Below are 24,664 nucleotides of genomic sequence, written 5' to 3'. Positions count from 1 at the left end.
GTTTATTACTGTCCTGTATGTAAACTACGTGAGATCAATGCATTGAATGACTGAAGTATCCTGGCTGTTGACTAGGTAAGTAAGTGTCGCCATCTTTGCAAAAACAATGCGAGACTATCTTGGAAACATACGCATATCTATCGTTTGCTAAAGCATCTGCCAAGACTTTTACTACAACTGTCCACGCAAGTGCCACCGGGAAAAAAAACCACCCCTCCCTTTCAGTTGAGGGTTCTTTTTTCAGTCTAGTAACTAGAGACATCATTCCCATGTCATTAGACAAGCCCTACGTCAGAATTATAATGTGTCTTGTGACAAATCAAGTACAGTATAAATTTAAGATGTGTTGATGACTCATAATACACATAGCTCAGTTCATGCAAATGACTGTGGATATATCTCACAAATTGTCAGTTCTGGTTGCATGCAAATTGTGTTTAAAAAGGTTTGATTGAAACAAGTTGAAAAGGGGGTGGAAAGCATTAAAACCATATACAAAAACATAAATCACTAGAAAAATGCCAAAATAAAAATCTAAGTGTTACCACAATGTAATCAAACAATTATGTCTGATTAAAGTATTACAAAACTGTAATTGGGTTTCATCACAACAAAGTATTATGAAAGTTACTGATATGTCCTTATTGACATTTTAATTAATTAACAGTAATTAATCTTTTAAGTGAAACTAGTTATCAGAAGCGAGGTATTTTGACTTCCTGACTGAAATACATCAATTGTTTTGAAAGGATTCTTTAGAAAAGTGTGAAAATTAAGACGAGCAGTTTTCTCAGTCAGGCTTTGCAGGATTAATCGATGGAAGCGATCCACCACAAAACATATGCTCTTGTGAATAAGAGATGGTTATGACTTCCAAAAGATGTTAGTAAAGCTGGGGATTATTTCTAAATGTGAAACCAAATATGAAAACTTTATCCACATGAAAAAAGTTGATAGTAAGTAAAAGTATTAATATGAAAAGTGACAGATATTTAAAGGAATATTGTGAAGTGGCCAAAAGTGTGTCATGTTACATCAGAATCAGCTTTCATTACATAGAATTTTGATTACGATGAACAAAGTGGTATTCAACTGAAGCAATCAAAATTGGAATGGATTGATTGGTTGCGGTCAATTTTATTTGTGAAAGGCATGGCAAGTTGAATAGAATTATATCACACCATGCAAACTGGGATCATAAAACTGAAGAAAACAGTCTCCATCTGCTTTCTATGACTTATGTGCAAAACATTTCAAAATATTAAGTGCTTTGATGGAAACAGTTCCAAGTCCCTGGCTGTGATTTAAATTCCTGATCAAATGGTAAACACAGAGACCTCATTGAATCTCCAATTTGAAATTTTGTCTCTTAATTGCAGTTCAGGACCAATAAAAACAAGATGGTAACAGTTAAAAACAGGCAAAGATTTTCTGTTGAATACTTAAAATCAGTTTTTAGTGGCCATTTTTATAGCCTCCTAGTAATCATCTGCTGCTAAGTGTGTAGTACCTGCAAGACACAGTTGAACTAAAAATCCACAACCAAAGACCACTGTACATAGCCCTTAACTGTGAATATAATACAATCATTAGTTACTAAAAATAGGGTTAACTTAAAAATGCTGCCTCAAGTGATACCATTCAGGGACACTAGTTGCTCTTATTAAAAGATCTGATAGGATATTGATGACTTCAATATCTGAAACAGCTTGAGTAGAGGAAGGAGGACATGCTGAGAATCCCTATGAGAGGAACTGCTTGAGGACAATATGCCTCTGAATAGTATCATAGTACTGCACGAGGAAAAAGATACATGCTAGGTGTTGCTCGTTTGCAAATGCAGGCTCTACTACTGCCTTCAGCCAGTATAGATTATTAACAGTGGAGTAGTACCTCCTGAACACGCACCCAAAATGAGCAAAGAACTGCTTTGATTCCAGCATCCAGACAAGGTAGTTGTTTACTATCTGTTCTGAGGCCTGTTCCACACAGCTGGTGAGCGTAACACTATGATAACTCTTCGGGCACATATGGTCCTTCCCACTCATAGGAAATTGGTGACTTCAACTTCCACAAAGAAAGAGAACAGATGTAAACTTTAAAATTGGCTTGTCAACTACCATTTGGTAGTGACGCAATGTGGGCTCCAGGCAGGTGGTGGTAGCAATTTGAATGAATCACTGTCCAATCTGTGCAATATCTCTCTTGCTGGTCATAAGTATCTCATTCTTCAATACAGTATTAATTAGACATCTATCCCTGAAATCTTCCCGAATTCCCACACATATGTTTGTTTAGTGGAAAGGTTAATGGAGTTCAAGATCTATTGGCACTTCTCCAATGGCTCTGCTTAATGACAGCTTTATGACCTTGCCACACTAGAAAGGCTATGACGTTCTGACCAGAAGGCCAGCTCAACAATCTTCACAGGGCTAGTTGCCCATCCCCGACCTATTTATTCCACTGAGAGACAAGTGGTCTTCGCAACTGTTCAGAAGACTGGCATAAATGCATCGGTGATGCAGTGGATTATGACAGTAATGTGATCTGATCTGCACATTCAAAGATACTGTCCGTGTTCAAACACGATCCACTGCTGTTAAGCATCCAGTTAGCCTAATGGAGCAACCATCCTTTCTTTTAGGCATCTAAGTCTAGTATATGCATCCAAATCAAGATGTAGTGCAACAACTGGAGTTTAAGAATGACAGAAAACAATCCCACAGCAGCTCCTATGAGGGTACTTGCCCTGTGTTCAAAAGCCATTGATTATATTTCTGAGAGGCTCTCGACAGCTCAATCTTAGGGTCAGGTGGTAGTGGAGCCACATAGCACCCCATGTGTGTAAAAAAAGCCCATGCGGAGGAATGGGCTGGAACTTGTGTGATAAAGTTGTGGAGCGACTCACTGTATAGACCATTTGGTGAGGGTTACATATTAGCAGTTTACACAGAAGACACACACACACACACACGCGCACACACACACACACACACACGTTTCTACAGAAAGCGTTTCATTTTTAAGGCGCTTCAAAGACAAAGGTACATGCCATATGCTGCAAAGCTTTTTGAAAATAAAAATGTGGGACTTTTTAAAAGATCATGCAGTACCGATGGTGTCTTCCTCAACTGCACACATTGTACCTCTCAAATCTCTGCAGGAGACAATACATTTAGACCTCCCACCAGTGAGCCTCCCCAAGCCCTGATCTCTCCGGCATTCACCACCTCTGAGTGGTGCAATGGATGTGACCAGAGAATCTCATCTTCACATCGCTCATTGCATTCAACCATTCCTATGGAAAACCTTTTTATGACACCACACACCGAGCTCCGCCCCAGATCACTGAAGACTTTTAGTGAGAATACATTGTATACCATAATGTTACTACTCTTAACAGCCAGCCAGTGTACCAGTTTGTATAAGGGACAATTCCAAAAGAGAGCTATTACAGCACCACAGAAGGGTTCACACCATTCACAAAGTTATGTATTTAATATGTTTCAACTTTTAAAAATTGTAAATAAATGTGTTAATATTTTATTCACTTTATAAATATACAGTGTGTTATGCTACCTCCTGAACTGTGCACACAACAGACATTCCTAGTGATGAGACAGGTTTGCTGCGCGATTCCATGACAGCAGTCAGCACAGTGAAAAATAACAACATTTTCTTTCCTAGAATTACTGTATACTGAAGTGCTTCTAAATAGTACATAAAATGGCAACTTCTGGAGAGAAACCATTCACTGTCCTTATTCAGCTGAGAGTCAACAGATACAAAGACAAATACAAGCATTACCAGACTAGTGGAAGCACCTGAATCTCAACAACAAACTACTACTGAAGCACAGAAGACAGGTGGCCTGGTGCAGCTAGAACAACAATTTTTCAGCCTACAAAATGTCAAGTGAGACAAGACATTCTTTCTTTTTCTCATAAGTATCTCCTTTTTGTGTAGAAGGCTGTTACATCAGTTACAGTCCCAAACGCTATCCTTTGAAGACGTTAGGAAATTGGACGAAATTTCAGATTCATGCAGTTGTTGCTCGTTTCAAATTTTTTCATATGCGCTGCCACAGTAATCAAACCTACAAACAATGGATGGCTGAACTAACTGTGCCTGACAAGGAATAGTAAATTTAACTTTGCTTGTGAAACTTCTTTTCAAGACAAAATGCTTCGTTGTTGTTGTTGTGGTCTTCAGTCCTGAGACTGGTTTGATGCAGCTCTCCATGTTACTCTATCCTGTGCAAGCTTCTTCATCTCCCAGTACCTACTGCAACCTACATCCTTCTGAATCTGCTTAGTGTATTCATCTCTTGGTCTCCCTCTACGATTTTTACCCTCCACGCTGCCCTCCAATGCTAAATTTGTGATCCCTTGATGCCTCAAAACATGTCCTACCAACCGATCCCTTCTTCTAGTCAAGTTGTGCCACAAACTTCTCTTCTCCCCAATCCTTTTCAATACGTCCTCATTAGTTACGTGATCTACCCACCTTATCTTCAGCATTCTTCTGTAGCACCACATTTCGAAAGCTTCTATTCTCTTCTTGTCCAAACTGGTTATCGTCCATGTTTCACTTCCAAACATGGCTACACTCCATACAAATATTTTTAGAAACGACTTCCTGACACTTAAATCAATACTCGATGTTAACAAATTTCTCTTCTTCAGAAACGATTTCCTTGCCATTGCCAGTCTACATTTTATATCCTCTCTACTTCGACCATCATCAGTTATTTTACTCCCTAAATAGCAAAACTCCTTTACTACTTTAAGTGTCTCATTTCCTAATCTAATCCCCTCAGCATCACCCGATTTAATTTGACTACATTCCATTATCCTCGTTTTGCTTTTGTTGATATTCATCTTATATCCTCCTTTCAAGACACTGTCCATTCCGTTCAACTGCTCTTCCAAGTCCTTTGCTGTCTCTGACAGAATTACAATGTCATCGGCGAACCTCAAAGTTTTTACTTCTTCTCCATGAATTTTAATACCTACTCCGAATTTTTCTTTTGTTTCCTTTACTGCTTGCTCAATATACAGATTGAATAACATCGGGGAGAGGCTACAACCCTGTCTCACTCCTTTCCCAACCACTGCTTCCCTTTCATGCCCCTCGACTCTTATAACTGCCATCTGGTTTCTGTACAAATTGTAAATAGCCTTTCGCTCCCTGTATTTTACCCTGCCACCTTCAGAATTTGAAAGAGAGTATTCCAGTTAACGTTGTCAAAAGCTTTCTCTAAGTCTACAAATGCTAGAAATGTAGGTTTGCCTTTTCTTAATCTTTCTTCTAAGATAAGTCGTAAGCTTAGTATTGCCTCTCGTGTTCCAACATTTCTACGGAATCCAAACTGATCTTCCCCGAGGTCCGCTTCTACCAGTTTTTCCATTCGTCTGTAAAGAATTCGCGTTAGTATTTTGCAGCTATGACTTATTAAACTGATAGTTCGGTAATTTTCACATCTGTCAACACCTGCCTTCTTTGGGATTGGAATTATTATATTCTTCTTGAAGTCTGTGGGTATTTCGCCTGTCTCATACATCTTGCTCACCAGATGGTAGAGTTTTGTCATGACTGGCTCTCCCAAGGCCATCAGTAGTTCTAATGGAATGTTGTCTACTCCCGGGGCCTTGTTTCGACTCAGGTCTTTCAGTGCTCTGTCAAACTCTTCACGCAGTATCTTATCTCCCATTTCATCTTCATCTACATCCTCTTCCATTTCCATAATATTGTCCTCAAGTACATCACCCTTGTATAAACCCTCTATATACTCCTTCCACCTTTCTGCCTTCCCTTCTTTGCTTAGAACTGGGTTGCCATCTGAGCTCTTGATATTCATACAAGTGGTTCTCTTCTCTCCAAAGGTCTCTTTAATTTTCCTGTAGGCAGTATCTATCTTACCCCTAGTGAGACAAGCCTCTACATCCTTACATTTGTCCTCTAGCCATCCCTGCTTAGCCATTTTGCACTTTCTGTCGATCTCATTTTTGAGACGTTTTTTTCCCTTTTGCCTGCTTCATTTACTGCATTTTTGTATTTTCTCCTTTCATCAATTAAATTCAATATTTCTTCTGTTACCCAAGGATTTCTATTAGCCCTCGTCTTTTTACCTACTTGATCCTCTGCTGCCTTCACTACTTCATCCCTCAGAGCTACCCATTCTTCTTCTACTGTATTTCTTTCCCCCATTCCTGTCAATTGTTCCCTTATACTCTCCCTGAAACTCTCTACAACCTCTGGTTCTTTCAGTTTATCCAGGTCCCATCTCCTTAAATTCCCACCTTTTTGCAGTTTCTTCAGTTTCAATCTGCAGTTCATAACCAATAGATTGTGGTCAGAATCCACATCTGCCCCTGGAAATGTCTTACAATTTAAAACCTGGTTCCTAAATCTCTGTCTTACCATTATATAATCTATCTGATACCTATTAGTATCTCCAGGATTCTTCCAGGTATACAACCTTCTTTTATGATTCTTGAACCAAGTGTTAGCTATGATTAAGTTATGCTCTGTGCAAAATTCTACAAGGCGGCTTCCTCTTTCATTTCTTCCCCCCAATCCATATTCACCTACTACGTTTCCTTCTCTCCCTTTTCCTACTGACGAATTCCAGTCACCCATGACTATTAAATTTTCGTCTCCCTTCACTACCTGAATAATTTCTTTTATCTCGTCATACATTTCATCAATTTCTTCATCATCTGCAGAGCTAGTTGGCATATAAACTTGTACTACTGTAGTAGGCATGGGCTTTGTGTCTATCTTGGCCACAATAATGCGTTCACTATGCTGTTTGTAGTAGCTAACCCGCACTCCTATTTTTTTATTCATTATTAAACCTACTCCTGCATTACCTCTATTTGATTTTGTATTTATAACCCTGTAATCACCTGACCAAAAGTCTTGTTCCTCCTGCCACCGAACTTCACTAATTCCCACTATATCTAACTTTAACCTATCCATTTCCCTTTTTAAATTTTCTAACCTACCTGCCCGATTAAGGGATCTGACATTCCACGCTCCGATCCGTAGATTGCCAGTTTTCTTTCTCCTGATAACGACGTCCTCTTGAGTAGTCCCCGCCCGGAGATCCGAATGGGGGACTATTTTACCTCCGGAATATTTTACCCAAGAGGACGCCATCATCATTTAATCATACAGTAAAGCTGCATGTAAAGCTGCATGTCCTCGGGAAAAATTACGGCTGTAGTTTCCCCTTGCTTTCAGCCGTTCGCAGTACCAGCACAGCAAGGCCGTTTTGGTTAATGTTACAAGGCCAGATCAGTCAATCATCCAGACTGTTGCCCCTGCAACTACTGAAAAGGCTGCTGCCCCTCTTCAGGAACCACATGTTTGTCTGGCCTCTCAACAGATACCCCTCCGTTGTGGTTGCACCTACGGTACGGCCACCTGTATTGCTGAGGCACGCAAGCCTCCCCACCAACGGCAAGGTCCATGGTTCATGGGGGAAGCAAAATGCTTCACAATGCCATTATTCAGAACCTTGCTGACAACAGATTATAGGCTAAGATTCTAAAGTATCTCAACTCTGGTCTCAATGATGTACTTAAAAAGCTCAGGAAGTACAAGACTTCGCAGAACAAGACTTTAATGTGCTTGTTGTTGCAATGCTGACCATGGATTGCACTCAATGGCCGCAGCTCCACATGGCTCACGTTGTCAGACACTGCGGGCAGCAGGATAAACTGGGTGTGTGCTTCCCAGCCAGTTTCACTGCTAGTTCAAGCACTCCTATGTCTTGCGTGAACTGTTATCTAACACATAACTGCAAACACTGATTCTTCGGCCACACACAATGCCAGCACTGCCATTAATCAGGACATACATATGAAGTGTGCCAGCAAAGGAAACACAAGGTAAAGTCTGTTTCACACACAGCTAGAATTGATAAAATGAAAATAAATATGCTTTCTCATTCTGAATCTATCTGTTCCTCCTGGCCATCTGTGCAAAAACCATGGACAAAAGTGTAAGAATCGTAAAGTAAGATGCACAGTGCAAAACTTGGCTCATTCCAATCAGTTCTCCACTAATAACAAACAGCTAAATGCTCCATCAATCACAAACTGGGCAAAGACTGTCCTTTAATAGTCAGAACTGACAGTAACAATCAGACGACAAATGGCAAACTGTTCATCTCTTTACAGATTTGCAATCAATCCATATCATTTAAACTAGATACTGGTGCTTCAGTCACACTGATTAATCAAAATAATACAAGCAATTGGGGCACCCCATCACATCTACACCTCAAGAGCTAGACTGGCGAAAGTACCTCTGTTCTTGGGACATGCACTTTGCAAGAAAAATATAGAAGTAAGACTACATTAGCGCCATTCACAGTAGCTGAATGCATGACAGCATTTATCAATTGTGTAAAAAATATGAACATTTGTTCAATGGCACATTGGAACACATAAAAGATTTCCAAGCACACATTACATTCAATGGCAATGCAAATAAATGGTTCAAATGGCTCTGAGCACTATGGGACTCAACTGCTGAGGTCATTAGTCCCCTAGAACTTAGAACTACTTAAACCTAACTAACCTAAGGACATCACAAACATCCATGCCCGAGGCAGGATTAGAACCTGCGACCGTAGCGGTCTTGCGGTTCCAGACTGCAGCGCCTTTAACCGCACGGCCACTTCGGGCGGCAATGGCAATGCACAACCATAGTTTTACTGTACATGTCCAATGCCTCACACCATTCACGAAGTTGATTCTGAACTCAACAGACTGGAATAAATCAGAGTTTTGAAGCCTATTTCTGCATGTCACTGGGCATCTCCTTTTCTTATCACAAGAAAACCAAGTGGGAAAACTAGCATAAAGTCTGACTTTAAAGCTACAGTTAGGGCTCAAACAGTTGTTGTTTATTTCCCACGTCCATCTATCGAGGAGCTTATGGATTGCCTAGTAAGTGGACAATTCTTTTCCAAAATTTATTTAGCTGATGCTAACTTTCAATTTCCCCTGGATGATGATTTAAAAAAAAAAAAGGGGGGGGGTGGTCAATATGCTCATTGCAATAACAATAAAAGCACTTTCACTTCAGAAACGCATCTGTTCCTGTGTTGTTACAACGCTTTCTCAAAGAAGTAACATCGAAAGTTCAATACTGCTCAAATTATATGGATGACATCATTATGTCTGTACAAACGCTAGAATAGAATCTTAAAAACTTAGAATCTCTTTTTCAAGTTTTTACTGACAAGACTCGTGTAATTTACAAAAATGGAATATTTGAGACATCTCACTGGTGCCCATGATGCTTGTCTCCATCAACAAAGCATTTAGAGGCCATCTGGAGATTACCTTTTACTAACAATGTATGAGGACTACTAGATGTTCTTGGAAAAGTAACTAACTACATTCAGTTCATTCCAAATGCAGAGCAAATTGCTACTCTTTTGCATCACCTTGAATCCACATATGTTCCTTTTCAATGGATTGAAGAATGCAAATATTCGTTTCAAAAGTTGAAAAATGCATTGCTTAATCCCCATGTCTTATTCATTTTGAACTGCAATAACTGATAGTGCTTGCAGTTGATGCATGACCACATGGAATAGGGGCAGTTGGAAACATTGAACACACCATAGCATTTACATCAGACACTGAACAAGGCCCAAGTCAACTACAGTCAGCTGGAAATGGAAGCCTTAGCCACCTCCTATGGCACGATGAAATTTCATCAACATCTGCATGGTAAAAAACTTTTTTCTCACAACTGGTCGTAAGCCAATGACTGCACTTTTTCATCCAGCATAAGATGTGCCTGATCTTAGGGCAAAGAAACTGCAATGTTGTCACCACTTCTTTCCAATTACCAGTATGAATTTCTTTGTCATTTGATGGCACAGCATGCTTACCTATAGGAACTTATACATATTGTAAATAAATATGTTAATATTTTATCCATTTCATAGATGTCTCATGTCTTAAGATACCTTGTGAACTACAGACACAAGAGATCACATGTCATATTTCAATACACGGGTACATTCTTGTGATATGCCACACATTCTGTCACAGTTCATCAATTTACTAAGTGCTGCTCACTGAGAGCGATCCACCAAAGACTTTTTAGTGAGTTGTGTGTTATTGTTCCCAGACCAGAGAACTATAATAGAGTGTTTTTCTGTGGAGAAAAGGATGCTATTACATTTAATGAATGGCTGGGGATATAAAGGTTGAGCCAAATGGAATTTTGTTTATCTGTACAAGCCATTGTACAACTGGATGCAGCAGGTAAACCAGGGATTGCCTGTTAATGACCATTTTGTCTGAACATCCATACATCCACCTGTTGTGTAGCACACTCCGAGATTGAGCTGCTTTTTAGAGACTGGGACAATGAGGCTAAAATCTCCTGACCTCTTAACACGCATATTTGCCCTGTAGCATGGTGGTTGCTGAAATGTACACAAAGCTTACAGTTACAGAAGACTGGTAGTTTTCAGCACAGGATCCTTGGGTTAATCAAACCTGAACTCTGCCACCTGAAACTGCACTACAAATGAAACATCTGTAGCTTGCAGAATGCTATGCATACGTCAAGCATTACCTCCCATGAGTGACACGACGAACTGCGTTTACGTGTGAAAGAGAGGGTTTGGTTGCGAGCGGCGTTTGAATGGTGCGCACATCGTGACGTAGAAGCTGGCTGCGGTGCGGGCTGGGCTTGTGTGTGTGTATCAGCTGCTGGGCTGGAGCCGGATCCGTGCGTTAACTTGTGTTGGTCCCATACCCGCGCTGACTGCTGTCCGTCGGCTGGGCCACGCGTTTCTGTCAAAGTATGAAATAGACAGACGTGACGTCAGCTCAGCCGTTGAATGCACAATGGCAGCTAACTATTGTTCACGTTTGTGCTCAAACAAAGAAAACGGTTAACTATACAACGAAGGACGAAACGTCATATGAAAGATGGGAGCACCACGATTCTGCCAGTGTGCAGATATTATTTATAATCATCTTGTATAAAAAGATACAGTATCGAGAAGTTTTCCTGCAACAGCCAATCACCAAAGTATAATAATTTTTTCACTAATTACTGCACAATGAAGATCGGGCAACCAAATTGTAGGTCTTGGCGAGGTGCTTCGAGTGGTACTATCGTATTATTTATAGCATAATTAATTCAGGAGTGAGACGCATTTTAATTGCAATTTGATTAAATATTGATATAAAATCTACCGCAACAAGTATACATATGGCAAGGCAGTATGCATTGACGGAAGTTGGAACACACGATTTACAGCCATTATTCTGAAAAATTATAATTTTTATACTGTATGCTTCTTTTCTTTGTTTATAATATTCGTCCATAGATAATGAACTATTAGTAAACTCCGAGGGGGGGGGGGTGTAGGGCAACGAAAAGAGCAGTAAAAATCCGTTAAGGAAGTGGGTGCCATATTAATAATTGTAATACTATTTAATGGCACAACGAGAAAGAACTGTTTCTGAGCTTTGCAATGAAGTTTGCAATTATTCAACTTTGATTATTGGGTGAACTTTTGCACGTACAATTTAAGATATCCATTTTAGGCTACAATTTCAGCAGGCAGCTCATGGCACAGTCAAAACATTCATAACTGCTCTGTATCAGAAGACATAAGCGAGGTTGGTGAGATCATGAACGTCATTAAGTGATGCATATGGGAATTTCGCACAGGGGGTGGACCAAGGCTATAAGAGGGCAATGGCCATCATGATGGGGTCAGAGTTCGATACAACCTGGTTAGGGTAGGAGCTGGGCTGGTCTGGGAGTGTACAGTGCGAGCTAGTTGAAGCAACATCTATGTAAGACTCAGTTGCGATTCCAGCTGCGTACACTTTAGGAAGATAAGGGTTTTACTGGTAATGCAGTAGCTGGACTTAGAAAACTCAGGGCCTAGTCAGGTGTCTGATTATTCTCTGGTAGGTGAGCGCCTGGACTTGTGATCCTTGTGTGATGTGAGTTTCGGACTCTGTTTCTGAATGTTGAAGCTGAACTTTGTCTCAGTTTTACCAGTGATGGACTCTGATGATTTTTACTACAAATCATGACTTACAATTTAGCATTGTGTGTCAGTCTGGCTCTATTTAGGTGTGAGTTAGTCTGCGGTTTATTTTTCTTTAATGATTAGCATTGAACTTAGTTATGTTTTCCAACATTTTTCAATTTATTAAATATAAATAACTAGCTTATCTGTCGCTATATTGGGGCCTCGAGTCGTTTTTGACCATTTACTGAAATAGTTGGTTTATCAGTCTTTGAGTTTACGAGAACATTTTACAGACAAGAAACTTATTAGTGAAATTTGAAGTATTGTAGTTGTGGGTCACCATTTCACATCCTTTGCAAATGGAAAAGGCCTCGTGATTAATTTTTTTACTGGTTAATAGCATCAGGAGCATTTTATTTAATTATTTCAATTACTAATGCACACAGGAAAGAGAAGATAAATTTATCATTCCCAGTGAAGACAATGAGTCATCATATTTAATTTACAGCACAACATTTTCCCCCCATACCACTGCACTTATAAAAAAAATGCACTGTTTGTGTAAATTTTATAAGGGAAGCATAATGAATTATTGCAATTTAGTCTACATATTACTTACCATGGCACAAAGAAATTTAGATACATACAGCAATAAAAAAAAGTGTTTGACATCTTGTAGGCAGACAAGAATGCTAGCACATTCCTGCAAACTTATGGGTAGTACTTTCATCTTGGAAAAATACTCTTCAAATTGAAGCAGACTTGTCAAAAAAGGCAATCTGCTGTCACAGTGCTAACTGCACTCATGGGGCTATTGTGACAAGGTGTGATGGCTGGCCACTGAGGATATGCTGCACACGACTCCTCTATTTTACATAAACACCAAAGTGTTCAGAGGGTAGTCTACTGTCAGTACATGTGCCATCATTCCTCTTCTAATCACACAATTTTCATGCTTTGTTCAAAGTATAATTTTTTTAAACAATAAGGTGTGTAAATTTATAGAAGCAAGCAACAATAACTGACATTTCTAGCTCTATTATCATTATTGGTATCAGTACGTAAATGTATTGCCAAGTATGGCACAAAGCTCTTCCAATAAACTCCTCAAAAGGAAAACTTATATGAAAAAACTAAAATTGCTAGCAGACAGAATGACTGGCCAGTCTCAGGACACAAAATTCTAAAATATGTTTTCCCCTCAGGATCATAACAGGTGGACCCTCTCAGCTTGGGATGTGAGTGCCTTGTCACTCCTTTCTAACCTTGCAGAACATAACCCTCTTTCCTTCTGGAGGAAGGGCTTAACAGTTATGAAAGCTATATAGCTTTTTTTTTTGTTTAATGCACACATGTCAGCAGTATGTAGAATCTCTCCATCAAGAGGTAGTCAAGGGTCTCACAATAATGTGAGACACAAATACTCAGTGTAGCAGGGAGAAAACTGTGTGGCATCTACCTTATTGCTCAGCTTCACCAAACTACTGTAAGTACTGTTCCAACACTGCCCCACAGGGCACAGAGCGCGCGCGCGCGCCCACACACACCCACACACACCCACACCCACACCCACACCCACACCCACACCCACACCCACACCCACACCCACACCCACACCCACACCCACACCCACACCCACACCCACCCACCCACCCACCCACCCACCCACCCACCCACCCACCCACACACCCACACACCCACACACCCACACACCCACACACCCACACACCCACACACCCACACACCCACACACACACACACACACACACACACACACACACACACACACACACACACACACTCTCTCTCTCTCTCTCTCTCTCTCTCTCTCTCTCTCTCTCTCTCTCTTCACAAGTGTGTGGAGTGAACGAAAACGATTATATGCATTACAGGTAAATTCATATATTTCATTTAAACGAATGTTAGATTGTTTAAATTGTTGTTATGGTGTCAATGAATCATTCAAATTATTGTAAATACTATACATACCAAATTCTGTATTGATGATGTACCTCACTTTTACTGATCATCCATTAATTTGAATGATAACCAGTGTGCAGAAAGGGGAAAATATGGCCTACTGCCAATTTTCATTCCACCCCCTTTCCACATGGTGCAATACTGTAATCATAGAAAAGGCAGTGAATGACTGCAGTGGTACTTCTCGGCCTTTCAAAATAAAGGGCAGTTGCAACGATTCAAGCACAAGCACAATAGGAGGTCACAGGAAGTGCAAAATATCTTTGCCAGAGACCACAACATGAAGTTGCCAATGGAGTGAGGTAAATTTCAGCAATTAACTGGACAGACACAATTATGTGTTATCACCAGACCATAAATTCTACATCCCTCCGCCCTCCCAACCCCTCAAAATACAAGAATACCAAATCCTAAATCAATATGCTACATTTGGGGCATGTGATAATTTGACCATTGAAGAAATACAGCAGCTGGAGGAGGCAGGTTGATGCTGCAGGGAAAAATATGTAGGTCTCTTAGTCTTTTCATCAGTTATATGAAGAGCATGTTAGCAGTTAATACTGGGGCTGCATTCTTATAAAAAATGCATTAAGCTACAATATGACACAAAAACAATGTCATGGGCAATGTTAGTTCCTTAAGAAAGGAAGCCTTATGAAGGGCTATGTCTGAAAACAAAGACCAAATGAGGACACACCACAACCACTTTAACTGTTAATAACCAATTGTCCCTTACCTCCAGCCATCTACTTTCCCCACAGACACACAACTTTCTCCAGGGCAAAATAGCTTAATTACAATAATTGCTCACAACACACTTCCTTGGTCACAGTATCAATTACCTTGTTCTTAAAGATCCCACTTGTATACGTACCAAGCAGAAAGATACTACTTTCAGTTGCTTTTCTGGTTGTTTCATCCCAGAAGTACATGTTATACTGATTGTCATTCATTTTAACGAACACACACTGAGGAGCAACCTGACACCACAACAGTGCCTCATCCAATGGAGTCCTTTCTATATCATGTGGAGTATTATGTAATAAAAGCAAAGGTCCTAAGAACATTAATCCTGAATATATGGCCTATGAAAATAAAAACTGATTTACATAAACACATACACACTCCATAAAATTACACAAAATATACACTAAAATAGTAGAAATTCCTTAATTCAATAACCTGTCACTCATCATTATGATCAACAGACAAATGGCGGATAGACACAAACAAAAGATATCAACTGTAGGCATTGGTAGATATGTGTATGGAAGTGCAGTAAGAGTGAAGGGCATTAAAACATAGCAGAGAGAGAGAGAGAGAGAGAGAGAGAGAGAGAGGCCTAAAGAGGGTTAGGGAAGGCCCAAAGAGAGAGAGAGAGAGAGAGAGAGAGAGAGAGAGAGAGAGAGAGAGAGGCCTAAAGAGGGTTAGGGAAGGCCCAAAGAGAGGGGTTGGATGAGGGGCAGCACTGAGATGGATGGAGGGGGGAAGGGCCAAAGAGAGGGCAAGAGAGTGTTTTAATGGTTCATAATTAATATTTTGGGCCTACTAAAAATGTGAAGTCGGTTATAACTAACAAGGAACCCCTTCAGTGTGAGGTTGCAAAAGGCAAACGATGTGTATGGCATTCAACACCCCACATACTGTCTGCCATGCAACCGCAATATTGGCTGCGAATGGCAACAGGGGGTGGGGCTGGAGGTATACAATGTTGAGCACAGCATGAGACTGTGGAGCATAGCTGAACTCCTTATGTGATGGGTAACTTACAATTGTGCTACAGTGCTAGTGATGTTGATACAAATCAGGGGAACAACAATAAACATAGCAAACACTGCATTATATCTACAACAGTTGCAAAAGTTGGCATTTCGCCTAAGGAATTTCACAGAGTGAGAAAGAAGTGGCAGGTGAAATATTAGTGTTTTTGTAAGATGAGTCACTGAAATGTGTGGGGTCGTATATGCTTGACTGTGTGGAAAGTGTATATGAGGAGTGCAATGATGATACGTATACGTAACAAGTGAGAGTGATATTGAAACAGGTGTTGACTCATGTAGATCATAATTCTTGTTGGACAGCTACCCACAAATCCCATCTCACGTGAAACATGCGTTGTCCACGGAGCAGGTACAAAACATAATTAATTACATGGAAGATCATCCACAGTATAGTAAAAAACATTTATGACCAATTGTTGAATAAGACCATGTAGTGCGTAAGAAAAACTATGGATATTCAAGAGAGGACAAGGCACACTTGTTACAAAAACTGGTGTTTGGCCATTTCAAGGATGCTGAATACAATTAACAGGATGTGCATGATAGTGACCTACTATGTTATGCACATCAAATTGTGTGCAACAGAGATTACAGTGATTTCAAGGGAATCAGTGGATGGTTACATAACTTCCAATAGTGCTACAGAATTGGAAGACTTAAGAAAAAGAAATTTCAAACAAAGCATCAACTTGATGATGCACAGAAAACTGCGGAATTGGCCCAAAAATTTGTAGATGAGATAAACAAACTTATCCCATAGTTCAGTAAAGAGTTTGTTTTCAATGCCTACCAATTGCGATTTGCAAAGAGCCCACACATGAAAGGAATCCTGGAAATTACAGGTACCAAGAGAGTTGTATCAAGATCAACTAACATCAATACCTTAATGTATTCATGTACAATTATGCCCGCTGTTAATCTGTATGGTAAACTGGCTGGAAAGTTATTTATTGTGCTGAGAGAAGTAGGAGATGCTCTGACCCCAACAATTCTTTATTGTATGCATCACCTTGCAAAGGCAGTTGGGAATATTTAAGTCACAGCAAGCAAGAGTAGGAAAATGGGTGAAAGAATTAAAACTATGGTATGAGCACTGCTTTTGGCCAACAGCTGGTCAAAATAACTTGCTTCTGCTCGATTATTTGTCTGATCCTTTAGAGCAAACTATTACTCCCGAAAAGTAAGCGACATTGCAGTTCATACCCCCTGCTACCCCTGGACAAACTCATCCTTTGGATGACTGTTTTTTTCCATGTCTATAAAACATATTACCACACAAACTGTAGCATGGTAAGCTCCACGACACACTGTTTCGCATTCGGTTGCATATCACCATATTCCTTCAGTTCTTATCACCCTGTTACACCAATATGATTCTCTATCCAGTTTTTAAGAGTGGACACCTAGATGAATGTCCTGCACAGCTTGTAACTCCCAAGGATTTCATCTTCAATCTAGATGGTGTGAACCTTTGTGATCACTGTGCACAACATTTTTCATTCAGTGTTCATGGTGCAAGTTAATGGCTTGTTTTGAATATTACTTGAATGTTGAAAAAGTCTATTTTGTACAGGGTAATATACACATCCCATATTTTTGCACCTCCAAGACACTCATTTTCTGTCACCCTCCTGATTTACATGGTGGGTCATCAGCAGTTAATATTTTTCCAGTCATAATTGTTAACACAACTCTTTCAAGCCTTACTGAAGATTGAACTTGTGACCTTGTTACTCAAAGTGTTCATTATAGCAACTGTTTTATACAATTACTATTTATATTTGGACAAATATTTTGCTAATGGAAAAACCATGGTATATACACGCTGCTGTAAAGGCCATGTGTTCTACCTCCCAGTAGGTAGTTAAACTGTGCTTTACAGCAGCTCACCACTGGCATTAGCTTTTTAGTTTCTATTGCACAGTTTTTCACAACTACAGAATGGGAAAATTTTCCCCAGAGCACAGCAACTAAGGAAAGGATCAGCATATACTCAATGAAAAAGTGTTGGTCGTCTCTTGCAGTCAATTACCACCTCTTCTTGCTTGTTAAACTTTCAAATTATTGCTCCATTGGTGTCTAAATGATCAATTTTGTATCTTACAATTCACCTTGGCTTCAGGCAGGCATTACTTACCCTCCAATGAATGAAAGAAGAAATATTACAGTTAACTCTATACAGTCATTATATATTATATGGTAACATAATACACACACACACAAACTGTGGTTGTGTCCTTTTCAAAGTATCTCATACATGACTAGTGGTATCCCTCTAACCCTTAGGGTGTGGGCCAGTCAAACTTGCCAATAAACTTCACTCTCAAACCACCATAAAACAAAATCTGTCGAGTTTGGAAGAAAAGGGGAGACACCCCTTACAAGTTGAAGCTTCAAGTTGGGCCATACAGGAGAAGACAAAAAGGACGTGTTAAGAAAACTGATCTGTCCCTGTGCCATGAACCTTATATGACATTTTGAATGTCACCCTAGCTATCTACAAAGTGATGGCAGAAAATGAGAAATTTCTTGCCCACTGCACAGATGCCCTTTCTGCAGATTTCAGAGGCAAAGAAACCACAAACTATGCCCTTTTCAGTGTCCAATATAACTTAATCAGAACTATAACCTCTTTGCTGAGTTAATTTCATATTCTTTAAAAAATTAAACAAATTATAACAGCAACACAAAAGAAATTAGCTGGAGTACAATTTGAATGTTGTAAGGCACCACATAACCTCTTGACATGAATATGTGGCAACCGAGATATTACACCGGCTGTTTAGACATCCACTTGCTCACCACATAGAGTTATTTTCCCACAACTAGGAGTCAGACAGTAAGGTAAATCCTCCAACGGATAATATGACAACTAGTTCAAATTTCAGCATCAGCTATTTATAGTGTTGTCAAGTGTACTATTTTCAGAGAACACACATCTTTTAATTCTAGTGTACAATTGGTCCTCTGGAATGCTATGAAAACTATCTGATACAATGTAATTACTGTAGACCTTCTGGGTAAGTTAAGTAACTGCATCAACTGTGGGGAAAAAAAGAGACATGAAGGGTAGAAAGCAGAAATATTACCAAGTGTTGTTATTTTGAAATTTCATCTTTTGGCACCAGATTGAAATGGGAAAGTGGGAGGAAATGTGTAGCAGGAGAGAAATTCCAAGAGGCATGCATACTGAAAAAGTAAGGTACAGAGGAGTCTGATTTCATAATGCAAAAGTAATAAATAATCACAGAAGAGGCAGAGTGTGGAAGATTACATAATGGCAGTGAAAACAATGAAAATGGTGAAAAGTGAAGGCAAATGAAATGAAAGGAAGCCACAAAATAAATAAAATAGAAGGTGAAGAGCAAACAGAATCACATTAATGGGAAAAAAGGGGGGAAAGTAAAGTGGCTAGAGAGGATACAAAGTGAGCAGAATTGTTATATAATATGGGTGGACTGAAAACGCTGAATAATTTTGAAAATCTTAAAAAGTTAAGAATGAGAAAAAACAAACAAACATACCATTAAGTTGGTGCTCTGTAATATAATCAACATGATTTTCAGTGCCAGAAATTTCTTCCCCATAATGGAACTCCATAAGATATGGCAAAACTGTCATCATATGATAATCATCTCCACGTAGAGGCGGCACAGGAACATACTCTGTAGTTCGATCTGGTTTGTGTAAGAACCACCTGGAAGGAATTTCTAGACCGAAATTAATTCTGATTCACAATACGCAAAACCAATATTAATAATTAAGAGTAATATCTAAATTATTATCATAAAATTCCAAGAAAGCAACAAGCTCAACACAATGAATAGAAAGATTAAAATAACATCAAAATTTCAGGATTTGGAAATCAACATTAAAGAGGAAAACACATTCCATAAATGGAGATGTTTTTCTCAAGAAGTGAAAACACACACACACACACACACACACACACACACACACAGACAGAGAGAGAGAGAATACTCACGGATGTTGTCGTATTTGTTGTAGAGAGAGCCTCTTTTCTGGATCTTTTTCCAACATCCCTCTAAGCAAATCTGTGAGGAGATTGTCAAGTTCATTTGGTATTGAAAACTTCCCATTTCCAATGTTTTCAAACAACCTGTAAATGTTGTCACCTTCAAAGGGGTACTGGCCAGTAGTGATGTTATACCTAGAATGGAAACGGCACAAATATTATACTGGTTACACATTTCACATTTCTTTATAACAGGGGAGTGGGTAGGAGTGGTTGAGGGTGAGGAGAGCAGTGAGAGGGAAAGCAGTGGTGGTGGAGGAGGAGGAGGAGGAGGAAAAATGGAATTGTAAGATATAACACTTTCTTCCTAATACTACTTTCCTTTAATATTTTACATATTTTCTTCAATGTGTAGTCTCACATGACACTTCATTACTTAACTTCAGCGATTGTAATTTTCTTTGTCCTCTGTATCTGAAATTGATTAATTTTTCCAGTCATGCTTTCATTTTAATCGATGCTCACTCCTTATCTTTACTAGCCATCATATCTATAGACAGCCATTTCACCTGACACTGGTAAAAGCAAACCAGTCCTCAACCTGACAGTTTGAGTATCATAGTACTTTGCCAAACATTCGCCTGTTTGTCAACTTCAGAGAACTGGTATATTTGCCCAGGTATTAGGAAGCCAAATCTACAATGTAGAATCTGAACCACTGTTTATTTTCTTTACGTACACAAAGCACTGTCACAGGACGAAGTCATGAAAAGTGCCACAAAAAGATCAATCAAGATGTGCGTCCAAGACTTTATGATTTGTAGCCTGACACTTAAAATGTTGTGGAAATTTCAAGAAAATTTCATCAATAATTTTTCTATACTTGGCAAGCACACCAGTAATTTTTCAAAGAGGTACAACATTTACATACGAGTATGATATGAAGCACAGAATATGAGTTAACAGTTCAGCAGTAGCCATTCCATGGGTAGACTAACATGAACACAATTTTACATCTTACTTAGCTGAAAACTCCTGTCAAGATTGACAAGACTTTCAGGGAACTAAAGTTTGACAGCCTGGATAATGATCTGAGCCCAAGAAGTCTGAAGTCATGAGTATAGCTTTGGAGTTACTGTAATCTGGTTTATGACTCAAAGATACATGATGTTTGGCTCCTAATAATTTAGAAAAAGATAGAACTGCCATCAAACCAAAGGATGGTTGAAAACACAGTGCCTTCCTAGACATGGTCTCAATGGAGGTGGTATGCTACTGCCCTCCTCTGACCTTCAAATTGATTTACACAGCCAGTGATAGGGGAACCTACAATTTACTGTGGATTCCAAACCACATTGTAGCTCAACATTTTTCACATTAACAAATACAATCAGAGGTGAACAAACTGATAAGTGACATATAAAAATCCTGGGACTAACAAGGAATCAAACCTGAGAGTTTGGCACTTTACCATTCGGTCAATGAGCCCCACTGGGAAAAAAGTACATTATTGATATTCAGAGAAGAGCTTCTTAATTGTTTAAATCTGAATGCCTGATGACGATCTGAACACAGCTCTTCTTAAATGCAAGTCTAGTGTATCAACCATAGTGCCAACTCACTCTACTTTGTTACATCTTAAGATGTGTCTTAAAAGCTTGGATAAGTAGTTGTTTTTGCCATGACAAGGGTTTACAGGTAGATGAAATATGCATGTCATTTGGATTTCACTCAGGAATTTTTCAATTTTGACAAATGTTTCCCATTTTATCAATATGACACTACTTCCATTTTGTCCTTGACCACTTCTAGTTTTCTTTAGAAGTTTTTCTCACAGCTTTTGATGGATCGGATATTCTGAACACCTGTTTAACACAAGACTGTAAGATGGGCTATTTTAATTGTTCACTGTAAAGGTATCAGACTGACCCCACACTATGTACCAAAGTCCACAGTACAAGCTCTATTTGAGGAGGATAATTAGTGGCACACATAAACTGGGATCAGACTGGGTGGATTTTTTGTACAGTGTAAGATTCTAAAGAGTTGTGTTTTCATTGAATTAGCACATCCAGACTGAAAAGTGACTATTTTTCTCTTCTTCCATGCTGATCATGTTACAAAAAGGAAGTGGGTTAAGATTTGTGATACTATTAACAATGAGGTCATCACAAATTCAGCACATGCTAGGGCTGGCCAAACCTTTAAGTGAGCTATTCAGTGTATGAACCATTCTATTCTGTCATGTATTAAAATCTGTTGAAAGTGAGAAAATCAGCACTATATCATTTCCGATATTACTGGCATTCTGCATCCACACTTCATATTATGGAAGTAAATATGGAAAGGTGCTAATTATTGGAAAACACTTTTACTAATATTAGATAAGGAACAATTATTACATGCAACTTCACACTTCCAGTTTCCAATAGGACAAACGAATGAGGAACTGATCAACTGAATTACCTTCAAGAATTAATGGTAAAAGTTCAACAAATTATATTCAGCTGGACCCATCAAAGAATTCACAGAAATTATTGCTTCAATTTTAACCATGAATAACACTTATTCAAACTATTATAAGGGATATTTCAACAGTTATTCAAGAATACCATTCCTGGTGAGGCATATTGTAACAGAAAACACTTGAAACACAACTACTTTGTTGACTGCAGATGCTGCCCAATTTATCTTACTAAGCAATTCACAATAGATATTGTCACTTAATTACTGTGCCTTAATCACCTTACTTTACTACTATCTTAACCCCTTAACATAAAGTCTAGTTATTATTTTGACAAAAACTTAAAATCCTCAGTATACTCAGGCAGCTTGAGGACAAGGCTTCGAAAAAAATAAAATCGCATTTATATCTGTTTCAGCACTAATATTTAAGTGTTTGGCAACATGCTTTCAGCCTTTGCCTTTATTGCTGTTTAGGCAGCATTTCCAAAAATGGATAGCTATAGCAAGCTTGAGTTTGACACTGAATGTAGGGGCTTAGAAAGCGAAGGAGAATATCATCTTACTTCATAAAGGACTGAAGGTGAGAACAGGTTGTCAGATAACTGACAAGTGCTTGCCACTGGTATGAGAGAAATATGCCTCCTGTGCTCCATCCAGTTCCTCCAGGATTTCCGTTCACAGGAAACCATTTTGAAATAAATTGTTCAAATTCATATCAACACAAAAACTAAGTGAGACAAAGTTTCATGGCACTTAGTCAAAGTCCAGTGTGAGAGTTTTATTAATGGCGATCTTAAAAAATTTGTAATTCATTATTTTCAGCTTTAAAAGCTGTCTTTATGCGCTTATATGTAATGTCATTCATTATAGGACTCTTTTATTACCATTTTGGTGACCACATCAGAGCATAACTTCAGCCACAATTCTGTGTAAAAGACCGCACCAAAGTATGTCTTGGGCCATGATTTTCTCAACATAATTGAAAACTGGACTCATTACATATGAGAACAATACACAGATGTATCATTACCTGTCTCTTGAGAGGTGCTGCATTCCAGTGTCATTTTCTAGAGTTATTTTGAAAGAAAACATAGTGAACATAATAGCGAGTGTCATAATTGACAGAGCCAATGCGTGCTCACATTTTTGTGTTTCATACATGTACTCATTAAATTTTGAAGTGTGTAGCAGACCTACAGCAAACATGTCACATGTGTTGAATAAGCAAGAAATTTTGGAAACCCAAGAGAAGAGTTCAATGCTTCTGGATTGGAAGCAGAAATATCCGAGTGGAAACAGTCTGAAGAAGATACATATTCAGATAAACCATAGTCTTCCTCAATTTTTCATTGCTAATATTTCTGATACAGATACTGCTCCTGTGATTACAATTTAGTCCTGTTTTATTTGTCTTAGTGTTATGACAAAGCACCATCCAACAAAGGTTCTCAAGCTCCATTAGGAGAAGACCCGATGGTTTATTGGCAAAACAAGCAGGAAAGAAACAAACTGGTATTGCACTGATTACAACATTAGGAAACCATTTATGGGTGAAAACGCTTAGAAACTCATGTCACAGTTTTTTACCAGTACTGTAAAATTTTTAATCTGTTAAAGAACTAAAATAAATATGAAGAATACACCTTGAAGCTCAGCCTTTTTTAATGTGCTACCCTTTAAGATATATCAAAGACAAATGTGCCATTAACATTTTAAACAATGGCATAAATGGCTGGTTTTCTGGGCCCAAAATCTTTCTAAATGCCTGGATCTCTAAGTGTTAGCAATAAAATTCAAATTTTTTGAACATAATTTGTAAAAAAAATCAATATGTTAAGAAGTTAAAAAAGCAGAGGATCACGTAGTGATCCCTGTAATGTTGGGTAATCTGAAATGGAATGTCTAATTCTTAAGAAAGGTGTAACCATCTGTAAAGGTCATTCAATCAGTCTTACTATGAACTACAGTTTTTCCTTAAATTATTTAATAATAATTCAATGTAGTCTGTGTGTCAAGTATGATCATTGCCTCAGCAGAGTGAAATCTCTAATTTTTTAACAACATAAGGCGAAATTGGAATTTTTATACGTCGGGACAAAATTCGGCAGTCTTTCCCTGTTCCCATGTAAAAATGTGGTAAATATGAGGGTGGCTGTTTAACAATACTAGTAACTGAGAAGTTATTGGACCCTGAAACTGAAGTTAGACTTTTTTTTTCAATGTTGAGAGTTGTGTGTATAATCTTAAAATGACATTTGCTTTCCCATGTAAAGAACTACAGATCTAGAAGTGACATTAAGTGGAAACACTCTACTTCCAAATATCTCTACTTCAGTAACAGTTTTAGTGACCGATGTGACATTTCTTGACAATTTTGCAAAATGTATCACACAAAGAATGATTTCTTTTGGGAGATTTTTAACA

The 24,664-nt window shown here is 38.8% G+C and overlaps 1 protein-coding gene across 5 annotated transcripts in view; it reads right to left on the bottom strand.

Moving 5' to 3' along the window:
* Positions 1-24,664, bottom strand: part of LOC126248988 (serine/threonine-protein kinase stk11-like) — a 131,770-nt gene that overhangs the window by 27,606 nt on the left and 79,500 nt on the right. For 2 of the 5 annotated variants that reach the window (XR_007545577.1, XM_049950553.1), the window contains exons 5-6: positions 19,784-19,969; positions 19,323-19,495 (exon numbers count right to left, since the gene is read on the bottom strand). Coding sequence is in view for 2 of the 5 variants with exons in the window: in XM_049950553.1 (XP_049806510.1) it covers positions 19,323-19,495; positions 19,784-19,969 (359 nt within the window). In the remaining 3 variants the exon portion in view is untranslated. Of the gene's footprint in view, positions 1-10,614; positions 10,836-14,026; positions 14,159-19,322; positions 19,496-19,783; positions 19,970-24,664 lie in introns of those variants that run through there. The other 3 variants (XR_007545579.1, XR_007545578.1, XM_049950552.1) reach the window with 3 other exon arrangements.

Source organism: Schistocerca nitens, chromosome 3 (assembly GCF_023898315.1).
Source record: "Schistocerca nitens isolate TAMUIC-IGC-003100 chromosome 3, iqSchNite1.1, whole genome shotgun sequence".
In the NCBI taxonomy this organism is placed as follows: domain Eukaryota; kingdom Metazoa; phylum Arthropoda; class Insecta; order Orthoptera; family Acrididae; genus Schistocerca; species Schistocerca nitens.
Note: the sequence above shows the minus strand (reverse complement) of the source record. Positions and strands in the feature narration are given on the sequence as shown.